The sequence below is a fragment of the Pseudorca crassidens genome, chromosome 20 (genome assembly GCF_039906515.1).
Source record: "Pseudorca crassidens isolate mPseCra1 chromosome 20, mPseCra1.hap1, whole genome shotgun sequence".
NCBI classification, from domain to species: domain Eukaryota; kingdom Metazoa; phylum Chordata; class Mammalia; order Artiodactyla; family Delphinidae; genus Pseudorca; species Pseudorca crassidens.
Window position 1 is genome coordinate 49,064,979 of NC_090315.1, and position 12,462 is coordinate 49,077,440.

General features: G+C 45.6%; 1 protein-coding gene, 1 long non-coding RNA gene and 1 pseudogene across 3 annotated transcripts in view; 2 read left to right on the plus strand and 1 right to left on the minus strand.

Moving 5' to 3' along the window:
- Positions 1–12,462, plus strand: part of VAC14 (VAC14 component of PIKFYVE complex) — a 207,416-nt gene that overhangs the window by 21,586 nt on the left and 173,368 nt on the right. For both annotated transcript variants that reach the window (XM_067721030.1, XM_067721027.1), the window contains exons 2-3: positions 9,036–9,160; positions 9,262–9,412. In XM_067721030.1, coding sequence (XP_067577131.1) covers positions 9,036–9,160; positions 9,262–9,412 — 276 coding nt within the window. The remainder of the gene's footprint in view (positions 1–9,035; positions 9,161–9,261; positions 9,413–12,462) is intronic.
- Positions 1–12,462, minus strand: part of LOC137215608 (uncharacterized) — an 88,509-nt gene that overhangs the window by 4,133 nt on the left and 71,914 nt on the right. The window contains exon 3 of the long non-coding RNA XR_010939347.1: positions 8,784–9,026. This is a non-coding gene — a long non-coding RNA (uncharacterized lncRNA). The remainder of the gene's footprint in view (positions 1–8,783; positions 9,027–12,462) is intronic.
- The window catches only part of LOC137215416 (TBC1 domain family member 14-like), a 51,422-nt pseudogene continuing 48,836 nt past the window's right edge, over positions 9,877–12,462 (plus strand).

A 12,462-nucleotide genomic window follows, 5' to 3' on the forward strand; every position in this document is an offset into this window, starting at 1 on the left:
CCTCAGCCCCCTGGGGTGGGCTTGGTGGAATCACACCCTATAAAGATCAAAGCAAGAGGGCCCTCACAGACCATCTGCATAGCCCCTTCCTGGAATCCCTGTTTCTGCTCCCACATCCGCCAGCTCAGGAGTCAGGCCTGTTTGATTCACCTGTGGCCACAGTCCCAGGCACAGAATAGATGCCCCTTATGACTTGCGGGATTGAATCTTTATCAAGCCCTGTAATCCCCATTGAACAGCCTTTTTTTTTTTTCTTTTTCATTTTAACATCTTTATTGGAGTATAATTGCTTTACAATGGGATGTTAGTTTCAGTTTCACAACAAAATGAATCAGTTATATATATACATATGTTCCCATATCTCTTCCCGCTTGCGTCTCCCTCCCTCCCTATCCCACCCCTCCAGGCGGTCACAAAGCACCGAGCTGATCTCCCTGTGCTATGTGGCTGCTTCCCACTAGCTATCTACCTTACGTTTGGTAGTATATATATGTCCATGCCTCTCTCTCGCTTTGTCACCGTTTACCCTTTCCCCTCCCCATAGCCTCAAGTCCATTCTCTAGTAAGTCTGTGTCTTTATTCCTGTTTCACCCCTAGGTTTTTCATGACATTTTTTTTCTTGAATTCCATATATATGTGTTAGCATACGGTATTTGTCTCTCTCTTTCTGACTTACTTCACTCTGTATGACAGACTCTAGATCTATCCACCTCATTACAAATAGCTCAATTTCGTTTCCTTTTATGGCTGAGTAATATTCCATTGTATATATGTGCCACATCTTCTTTATCCATTCATCCGATGATGGACACTTAGGCTGTTTGCATCTCTGGGCTATTGTAAATAGAGCTGCAATGAACATTTTGGTATGTGACTCTTTTCGAATTCTGGTTTTCTCAGGGTATATGCCCAGTGGGATTGCTGGGTCATATGGTAGTTCTATTTGTAGTTTTTTAAGGAACCTCCATACTGTTCTCCACAGTGGCTGTATCAATTTACATTCCCACCAACAGTGTAAGAGGGTTCCCTTTTCTCCACACCCTCTCCAGCATTTATTGTTTCTAGATTTTTTGATGATGGCCATTCTGACTGGTGTGAGATGATATCTCATTGTAGTTTTGATTTGCATTTCTCCAATGATTAGTGGTGTTGAGCATTCTTTCATGTGTTTGTTGGCACTATGTATATCTTCTTTGGAGAAATGTCTGTTTAGGTCTTCTGCCCATTTTTGGATTGGGTTGTTTGTTTTTTTGTTATTGAGCTGCATGAGCTGCTTATAAATTTTGGAGATTAATCCTTTGTCAGTTGCTTCATTTGCAAATATTTTCTCCCATTCTGAGGGTTGTCTTTTGGTCTTGTTTATGGTTTCCTTTGCTGCACAAAAGCTTTTAAGTTTCATTAGGTCCCATTTGTTTACTTTTGTTTTTATTTCCATTTCTCTAGGAGGTGGGTCAAAAAGGACCTTGCTGTGATTTATGTCAGAGTGTTCTGCCTAAGAGTTTGATAGTTTCTGGCCTTACATTTAGGGCTCTAACCCATTTTGAGTTTATTTTTGTGTATGGTGTTAGGGAGTGTTCTAATTTCAGTCTTTTACATGTAGCTGTCCAGTTTTCCCAGCACCACTTATTGAAGAGGCTGTCCTTTCTCCACTGTACATTCCTGCCTCCTTTGTCAAAGATAAGGTGACCATATGTGCGTGGGTTTATCTCTGGGCTTTCTATCCTGTTCCATTGATCCATCTTTCCGTTTTTGTGCCAGTACCATACTGTCTTGATTACTGTAGCTTTGTAGTATAGTCTGAAGTCAGGGAGCCTGATTCCTCCAGCTCCGTTTTTCGTTCTCAAGATTGCTTTGGCTATTCGGGGTCTTTTGTGTTTCCATACAAATTGTGAAATTTTTTGTTCTAGTTCTGTGAAAAATGCCGGTGGTAGTTTGATAGGGATTGCACTGAATCTGTAGATTGCTTTGGGTAGTAGAGTCATTTTCACAATGTTGATTCTTCCAATCCAAGAACATGGTATATCTCTCCATCTATTTGTATCATCTTTAATTTCTTTCATCAGTGTCTTATAATTTTCTGCATACAGGTCTTTTGTCTCCTTAGGTAGGCTTATTCCTGATATTTTATTCTTTTTGTTGCAATGGTAAATGGGAGTGTTTTCTTGATTTCACTTTCAGATTTTTCATCCTTAGTGTATAGGAATGCCAGAGATTTCTGTGCATTAATTTTGTATCCTGCTACTTTACCAAATTCATTGATTAGCTCTAGTAGTTTTCTGGTAGCATCTTTAGGATTCCCTATGTATAGTATCATGTCATCTGCAAACAGTGACAGCTTTACTTCTTCTTTTCCAATTTGGATTCCTTTTATTTCCTTTTGTTCTCTGATTGCTGTGGCTAAAACTTCCAGAATTATGTTGAATAAAAGTGGTGAGAGTGGGCAACCTTGTCTTGTTCCTAATCTTAGTGGAAATGCTTTCAGTTTTTCACCATTGAGGATGATGTTGGCTGTGGGTGTGTCATATATGGCCTTTATTATGTTGAGGAAAGTTCCCTCTATGCCTACTTTCTGCAGGGTTTTTATCATAAATGGGTGTTGAATTTTGTCAAAAGCTTTCTCTGCATCTATTGAGATGATCATATGGTTTTTCTCCTTCAATTTGTTAATATGGTGTATCACGTTGATTGATTTGCGTATATTGAAGAATCCTTGCATTCCTGGAATAAACCCCACTTGATAATGGTGTATGATCCGTTTAATGTGCTGTTGGATTCTGTTTGCTAGTATTTTGTTGAGGATTTTTGCAGCTATGTTCATCAGTGATATTGGCCTGTAGTTTTCTTTCTTTGTGACATCCTTGTCTGGTTTTGGTATCAGGGTGATGGTGGCCTTGTACAATGAGTTGGAGAGTGTTCCTCCCTCTGCTATATTTTGGAAGAGTTTGAGAAGGATAGGTGTTAGCTCTTCTCTAAATGTTTGATAGAATTTGCCTGTGAAGCCATCTGGTCCTGAGCTTTTGTTTGTTGGAAGATTTTTAATCACAGTTTCAATTTCAGTGCTTGTGATTGGTCTGTTCATATTTTCTATTTCTTCCTGATTCAGTCTTGGCAGGTTGTGCATTTCTAACAATTTGTCCATTTCTTCCAGGTTGTCCATTTTATTGGCATAGAGTTGCTTGTTGTAATCTCTCATGATCTTTTGTATTTCTGCAGTGTCAGTTGTTACTTCTCCTTTTTCATTTCTAATTCTATTGATTTGAGTCTTCTCCCTTTTTTTCTTGATGAGTCTGGCTAATGGTTTATCAATTTTGTTTATCCTTTCAAAGAACCAGCTTTTAGTTTTATTGATCTTTGCTATTGTTTCCTTCTTTTTCATTTCTTTCTGATCTGATTTTTATGATTTCTTTCCTTCTGCTAACTTTGGGGTTTTTTTGTTCTTCTTTCTCTAATTGCTTTACGTGCAAGGTTAGGTTGTTTATTCGAGATGTTTCCTGTTTCTTAAGGTGGGCTTGTATTGCTATAAACTTCCCTCTTAGAACTGCTTTTGCTGCATCCCATAGATTTTGAGTCGTCGTGTCTCCATTGTCATTTGTTTCTAGGTATTTTTTTGATTTCCTCTTTGATTCTTCAGTGATCACTTGGTTATTAAGTAGTGTATTGTTTAGCCTCCATGTGTTTGTATTTTTTACAGATCTTTTCCTGTAATTGATATCTAGTCTCATGGCGTTGTGGTCGGAAAAGATACTTGATACAATTTCAATTTTCTTAAATTTACCAAGGCTTGATTTGTGACCCAAGATATGATCTATCCTGGAGAATGTTCCATGAGCACTTGAGAAAAATGTGTATTTTGTTGTTTCTGGATGGAATGTCCTATAAATATCAATTAAGTCCATCTTGTTTAATGTATCATTTAAAGCTTGTGTTTCCTTATTTATTTTCATTTTGAATGATCTGTCCATTGGTGAAAGTGGGGTGATAAAGTCCCCTACTATACATGTGTTACTGTCAATTTCCCCTTTTATGGCTGTCAGTATTTGCCTTATGTATTGAGGTGCTCCTATGTTGGGTGCATAAATATTTACAATTGTTATATCTTCTTCTTGGATCGATCCCTTGATCATTATGTAGTGGCCTTCTTTGTCTCTTCTAATAGTCTTTATTTTAAAGACTATTTAAATAGTCTTTATTTTGTCTGATATGAGAATTGCTACTCCAGCTTTCTTTTGGTTTCCATTTGTATGAAATACCTTTTTCCATCCCCTTACTTTCAGTCTGTATGTGTCTCTAGGTCTGAAGTGGGTCTCTTGTAGACAGCAAATATATGCGTCTTGTTTTTGTATCCATTCAGCCAATCTGTGTCTTTTGGTGGGAGCATTTAGTCCATTTACATTTAAGGTAATTATTGATATGTGTGTTCCCATTCCCATTTTCTTAATTGTTTTGGGTTCGTTATTGTAGGTCTTTTCCTTCTTTTGTGTTTCTTGCCTAGAGAAGTTCATTTAGCAGTTGTTGTAGAGCTGGTTTGGTGGTGCTGAACTCTCTCAGCTTTTGCTTGTCTGTAAAGGTTTTAATTTCTCCATCAAATCTGAATGAGATCCTTGCTGGGTAGAGTAATCTTGGTTGCAGGTTTTTCTCCTTCAACACTTTCAATATGTCCTGCCACTCCCTTGTTTCTGCTGAAAGATCAGCTGTTAACCTTATGGGGATTCCCATGTGTGTTATTTGTTGTTTTTCCCTTGCTGCTTTTGATGTTTTCTTTGTATTTAATTTTGACAGTTTGATTAATATGTGTCTTGGCGTATTTCTCCTTGTATTTATCCTGTATGGGACTCTCTGTGCTTCCTGGACTTGATTAACTATTTCCTTTCTCATATTAGGGAAGTTTTCAACTATAATCTCTTCAAATATTTTCTCAGTCCCTTTCTTTTTCTCTTCTTCTTCTGGAACCCCTATAATTCGAATGTTGGTGCATTTAATGTTGTCCCAGAGGTCTCTGAGACTGTCCTCAGTTTTTTTCATTCTTTTTTCTTTATTCTGCTCTGCAGTCGTTATTTCCACTATTTTATCTTCCAGGTCACTTATCCGTTCTTCTGCCTCAGTTATTCTGCTATTGATCCCATCTAGAGTATTTTTCATTTCATTTATTGTGTTGTTCATCATTGTTTGTTTCATCTTTAGTTCTTCTAGGTCCTTGTTAAGTGATTCTTGCATTTTGTCTATTCTATTTCCAAGATTTTGGATCATCTTTACTATCATTATTCTGAGTTCTTTTTCAGGTAGACTGCCTATTTCCTCTTCATTTGTTAGGTCTGGTGGGTTTTTATCCACTCCTTCATCTGCTGTGTGTTTTTCTGTCTTTTCCTTTTGCTTATCTTACTGTGTTTGGGGTCTCCTTTTTGCAGACTGCAGGTTCGTAGTTCCTGTTGTTTTTTTGTGTCTGTCCCCAGTGGCTAAGGTTGGTTCAGTGGGTTGTGTAGGCTTCCTGGTGGAGGGGACTAGTGCCTGTGTTCTGGTGGATGAGGCTGGATCTTGTCTCTCTGGTGGGCAGGTCCACGTCTGGTGGTGTGTTTTGGGGTGTCTGTAGACTTATTATGATTTTGGGCAGCCTCTCTGCTAATGGGTGGGGTTGTGTTCCTGTCTTGCTAGTTGTTTGGCATAGGATGTCCAGCACTGTAGCTTGCTGGTCGTTGAGTGAAGCTGGGTGCTGGCATTGAGATGGAGATCTTTGGGAGATTTTTGCCGTTTGATATTATGTGGAGCTGGGAGGTCTCTTGTGGACCAGTGTCCTGAAGTTGGCTCTCCCACCTCAGAGGCACAGCAGTAACTCCTGGCTGCAGCACCAAGAGCCTTTCATCCACACCGCTCCTTAATTTGGGATGATTCATTGTCTATTCATGTATTCCACAGATGCAGGGTACATCAAGTTGATTGTGGAGCTTTAATCCGCTGCTTCTGAGGCTGCTGGGAGAGATTTCCCTTTCTCTTCTTTGTTCTCACAGCTCCCAGGGGCTCAGCTTTGGATTTGGCCCCGCCTGTGCACGTAGGTTGCCGGAGGGCGTCTGTTCTTTGCTCAGACAGGATGGGGTTAAAGGAGCTGCTGATTCGGAGGCTCTGGCTCACTCAGGCCGGGGGTGTAGGGAGGGTCACGGAGTGCGGGGCAGGCCTACGGCAGCACAGGCCAGCGTGACATTGCTAGCCTGAGGCGCGCTGTGCGTTCTCCCGGGGGAGTTGTCCCTGGATCCCGGGACCCTGGCAGTGGCGGGCTGCACAGGCTCCCCAGAAGGGGGTGTGGATAGTGACCTGTGTTCGCACACAGGCTTCTTGGTGGCGGCAGCAGCACCCTTAGCGTCTCGTGCCCGTCTCTGGGGTCCGCGCTGTTAGCCGCGGCTTGTGCCCGTCTCTGGAGCTACTTTAAGCTGCGCTTTTAATCCCCTCTCCTCGCGCAACAGGAAACAAAGAGGGAAGAAAAAGTCTCTTGCCTCTTAAGCAGGTCCAGACTTTTCCCCCGACTCCCTCCCGGCTAGCCATGGTGCACTAACGCCCTGCAGGCTGTGTTCACGCCGCCAACCTCAGTCCTCTCCCTGGGGTCTGACCTGTGAAGAAGCGGGAGCCTCAGCTCCCAGCCCCGCCCACCCCGTCCGGCGAGCAGACAAGCCTCTCGGCTGGTGAGTGCCGGTCGGCCCTGATCCTCTGTGCTGGAATCTCTCCGCTTTGCCCTCCGCACCCCTGTTGCTGTGCTCTCCTCCATGGCTCCGAAGCTCCCCCACTCCACCACCTGCAGTCTCCGCCCGCAAAGGGGCTTCCTAGTGTGTGGACACTTTTCCTCCTTCTCAGCTCCCTCCCGCTGGTGCAGGACCCGTCCCTATCCTTTTGTCTCTATTTTTTTCTTTTGCCCTAACCAGGTATGTGGGGGGTTCCTTGCCTTTTGGGAGGTCTGAGGTCTTCTGCCAGCGTTCAGTAGGTGCTCCGTAGGAGTTGTTCCACGCATAGATGTATTTCTGGTGTATCTGTGGGGAGGAAGGTGATCTCCGAGTCTTACTCTTCTGCCATCTTCCCAGAAGTCTGAACAGCCTTTTTACAGGAGTGGTCACAGCCTCACAGGACAGCACATTTAGTTAAACAACGCTAATTACTAGCAGGTTCCTGATACTGATCTGAAACCACACAAACCAGTTCATACCTTTTGGACTTGACTGTCCTTAAAATTCTTTGAGCCAGCTTGAGACCCCCATGTATGCCATAGGCGAGCAGTGTACCTGCTGTGATGGGCACAGAGCAATTAGGTAATGAGTCCAGGCAACTACTTTGAAAAGTCTGTTATCTCTAGGCCTCCCTCGTCACAACTTCAGCTGCTACACGGGTCCTAGTCCCTCCCACCTGATGATGAGACAGTCTCCCCCTTCCCATCCATCTCACAGCTTTTTTTTTTTTGGAGTATAATTGCTTTACAATGTTAGTTTCTTCTGTACAATGAATCAGCTGTATGTATACCTATATCCCCTCCTTCTTTGTATGCCTTTGTTTCTTTTTCTTCTCTGATTGCCATGGCCAGGACTCCCAAAACTATGTGGAATAATAGTGGTGAGAGTGGACATCCTTGTCTTGTTCCTGATCTTAGAGGAAATGCTTTCAATTGTTCATCATTGACAATGATGTTATTATGTTGAGGTGGGTTTATTATGTTGAGGTGGGTTCCTTCTGTGCCCACTTTCTGGAGAGTTTTTATCATAAATGGGTGTTGAATTTTGCCAAAAGCTTTTTCTGCATCTAATGAGATGATCATGGGGTTTTTCTTAAAACACTCTGACCATCTCTTCAAAACCCATGAGCAGCTTCCCTGTCACCCACGATGTGAGATCCCTTCTCCTGAATCTGAGCTGCCGGGCCAGCTCATCCCAGTTGATTTCCTGCTGTTCTCTGGACCCCAGGCAAATTTGGCTATTTTTCTCTCCTTGCCTTTGCCCACACATTTCCTCCTGCCCGGAACACCTGTTTCCTTCTCTCAGGGTCTCTGCCTCCTCCGAGGTCCAGCTCAGTTCCCACTCCTGGGAAGATGTCCCTGACCCCCAGGCCGCAGCTCCCCAGTGGTTATCTGGGCCCCTCATGCCACCGTTGGCCCTCAGGAGGCTTCTCACTGCAGAGATGCTGTGAGCCTCCGAAGGGCAGAGTGTCTTCACGTCCACTGGGCTCTGAAAGGAGACCCTGGTGCCTGACGGAGCTGGGCCTCCCTGTGCTCGCCTCCATTCGGGCAGGGCCTGCCTTGGGAGCATCCCCCCAGGGTGACCACAGGCGCTGCCTCCCTCAGACCCCCTCTCCCTGCTAGCATCACCCCCCAGGTGGGCACCTTGCAGGCGTCTCTACCCTTCCTGCCCTCTCCCTGCTGCTTCCCACTGCCTCAGCTGTATTTCAGGCCTCCCTTCCTGACCCTGAGCACTGCAGTGTTCTCCCTTGGAGATATTGCAGTCTCCCTCTGTCAAACCAGGCCACCTCTACCTGAGGCAGCCTCTCTGGTCAAAACACAGACATAAGTATGTCACCCCATTGTTGGAAACCTTTCACCAGCTCGTCTTTTTCTTTAACTGTTCCCAGCCACCCCTTCCACACACCGGACTCCTCACCCTTCCCTAAATACACCATGTCTTTTCGGGGCCCCCGCCTTTAGCCAGGCTCTTCCCTGTGCCTGAGGTTCCCTGCCTTCCTTTCTTTACCTGGAAAAGGCCTGGTAATGGTACTAAGATTCGACTCAGATGGCGCTTCCCCGTCAGCCCAGGGAGACTTACCTGCGGCGTTCTTGCTTCTGTGGTGTTGCTTGTGTCATGTTGCTACACATCCTTGATTGTTTGTGGATCCCCAGAAACAATGACACAGACACAGAGAACCACTTGGGTGCATGAGCTGTTTGCAACACTGAGCAAGTATTGAATGAAGACGATGGATCACTACAGTTTTGAGGCCCCAGCAGGACATTCACTTGCATTCTCTCAGATTCCCAGAAGTGACACTGTTCACCACTGTTCTTCATTCTGTCATAGACAAAGGGAAACGGAGACCCAGAAAAGGGAAAGGACCGTGACCCAGCCAACGCCTCCCAGTCAGCAGCAGAACTGGGAAAGCCCTGCCCTGAGATGCCTGACTCCCAATTCCTCTTTCTAAACAGGTCATCTCCCTCCCTCACCCCAGCCCCGGGCCCCAGAGCCGGCAGTAGCAGGAGCAGCCTGATCCCGCTGGTCCTGCAGCCCCTCTCTGCTCCCTCTCCAGGCTGGTCCGGGAGTTCGTGGCCCAGAACAACACAGTGCAGATCAAGCATGTGATCCAGACGCTGTCACAGGAGTTTGCCCTGTCCCAGCACCCACACAGCCAGAAAAGGGGCCTCATCGGCCTGGCCGCCTGCTCCATCGCGCTGGGCAAGGTGAGCCCTTCTCCTGGAGGGACCTACACACTAGCCAGGGCCTTGACCCTGACCCCCGAGCCCCAGCAGGGTGTTGCAGACTTGTGATTTCTTTATGCCATTCTCTCCACATCTCAGACCTGAAGGCTGGCTCTGTGGCCTTGCACCGTGGGTCTTGATGCTCTTGGTAATTAAAAAAAAATTTGTTTCACTTAACAGTTAATGGAATAGTATACAGCTCTATGATGAGAGTATAGAGTTATGTCAACAGCAGGATCAAAATACAGAACCATTCTGTCCCCCTAATGGCCCCTCATGCCGACCCCACCCTGCCCCCAGTGACAGGGCAGTTTATGCTCAGCTCACCAGGGCATTCGAGCCAGACCACAGAGATGCAGGGTTTTGCCTTTTGATTAGTTCTCTCGACCTTGATTCCTGCTTTCAGTGCATCCTTTTTGCTGGTCCTTCGGCCTGTGTGAGGAGGGATGCTCCGGGGGCCTCTCCTGCCTGACTCAGGCTCCGTCATCTTCCTCTGTGTCCGCCTGACCCCTGGAGCCAGCCCGGGCCGGGGATTCAGCCAGGTCAGGCAGCCCCGCCCCCAGCAGGCAGCTCTCATGCCTTTGACCCACAGGACATCGTGACGGAGAGCAACAAGTTCGACCTGGTGGGCTTCATCCCCTTGTTGCGGGAGAGGATTTATTCCAACAACCAGTACGCCCGGCAGTTCATCATCTCCTGGGTAAGATCCGGCCCCGCGACGCTCCTTCTCCAGCTGTAGGGAGCCTCTAGTTGAGTGAGGTCTGCTCTCTGGCTCACCTGGGCACTTCCTGTGGCTGCGGGGGTGCCTCACTGTTATCCCTCTAGGAGCCAATGACATCAGATCATCCGAAGACACATGTATTCAGCTTTGCCCCCAAAGCCCATCACGTTTGCCTCTGCAGAGGATGTGGTTCCTTCCTTGTCTCCGGAAACACCCAGATTTACCTTTGAAGCCAGCTGTGCTCCTCCAGCTGTCACACCTCTTCTAGCCTTGCCCACCTTTCCCATGGGTTCCCTCCCGCACCCCCCGCCCCGCCCCCGGGCATCTGAACTGCCCTGGGGTTAAATTGCCGTTCCCCTGCCCATTGAACAGAAACAACAACTACTAGCACCTGCTCCCCCACGGGACACTGCCGTGAAAAGATGCCTCAGCAGGGCCCCTTCTCGCTGGCCAGTCCAGAGGATGGGCGAGGAGATGCAGGTTCTCTGGCTGGTGACTTTCCCTGATGGTTTCCTCCCCTGGGGCAGATCCTGGTTCTGGAGTCCGTGCCAGACATTAACCTGCTGGATTATTTGCCGGAGATCCTGGATGGACTCTTCCAGATCCTGGGCGACAACGGCAAAGAGATTCGGAAAATGTGAGTGGAGGAGGAGAGGGGCAGGCGGCTGCAGGGGCCCCTCGGCGCGTACGCATACCCCACACCCAACAGACAGGAGGCGGCAGGAGAGCACAAAATTCACCGTCCTCTTCCTGGTTCGTGTGCTTCCTGCTTTGAGGAGCTAGGAGATCATCCACCCCCAGCCTCGGAAAAATGTCCATGTGACAAGTGTGTCCCACAGAGCACAGCAGACGTGGCACCACTGGTGGAGACTCCTCTGGCTCTGGCTGCATGAGCTGTCTCCTTTCTCCTTTGCTCATTGGTAGGTGTGAGGTGGTCCTTGGAGAATTCTTGAAGGAAATTAAAAAGAACCCTTCCAGTGTTAAGTTTGCTGAGATGGCCAACATCCTGGTGATCCACTGCCAGACCACGGGTGAGTGTGTAAAGGCCCCAAGGCCACCACCACCTCCTCAGAAGCACCTTTCTGTCTCCCCATCTCAGAGAGAGTCCTCCTGGGAGTGTGAATCAATGTGACAGCGGGTCCTGGAGCGGTGAGTCCTTGTGGGAGAGATTCCAATTCTCTAACAAAGGCATAACTAACCAAGTTCAGGAATTAAAAATGGGGGACCTTACTATATATCCTAATTCATGATTTAGCAATCCATAGTAATACTAACAGTGTTCTCCTTATGGCATAACTTTTTACTATATAAACAAGCTATGATACTTGAGTATATAATTTAGAAAAACAGATACCAAAATAAAATACAGTCCCACAACTTAGGCAAAAGTGTTCCTCAATTCTTATAGAATGTAAACTACAAAACATTGAAAAATTAGAGAATACCAACATAAATGTAAAGACATCCCACATTTATGGATTAGATGACTTAAGATGACAATACTTCCCAAATTGATCTCCATATTCAATTCAGTCGATATCAAAATAACAGCTGCATTTTTTTCAGAAATGTTTCAGATCCTAAAATTCATATGGAAATGCAAAGGATCCAGAATAGGCAAAAGTACCTTTCAAAAGAGGAAAAATATTGGAAAATTCATACGTCCCAATTTCAGAACTTAGTACAAAGCTACAGTAATATGTGGATAGATCAAACAGAACTGAGAATCCATAAATAAACCTTTACATTTATGGTCAGATATTTTTCTTAAGAGGTGCCGAAACATTTCAGTGGGGGAATTAGTCTTTTCAACAAATAGCACTGGAACAACTGGATACCTGCATGCAGAAAAATGAAGTTGGACCCCCTCCTGCCACCATACACACACAAAGAAAAACTCCAAATAGATCACAAGCCTAAGTACTATATTTAGAACTATATAATTCTATTTAGGGGTAAATCTTTATGACTTTCGGTTGAGCCATGGCTTCTAAAATATGACAGCAAAAGCACATGGGAGAAGACAAAAGGAAAAAATAGGTATTTGGGGATTCATCAAAATTAAAAACTTTTATGCTTCAAAAGACACTATCAAGGGACTTCCCTGGTGGTCCAGTGGTTAAGACACCGTGCTTCCACTGCAGGGGGCACAGGTTTGATCCCTGGTCCAGGAACTAAGATCCCACATGCCACACTGCACAGCCAAAAAACAGAAGGAAAAAAGCAAAAGACACTATCAAGAAAGTGAAAAGACAGTTCCACAAAAGGGAAGAGAATATTTGTAAATCATATATCTGATATGGGGCTTGTA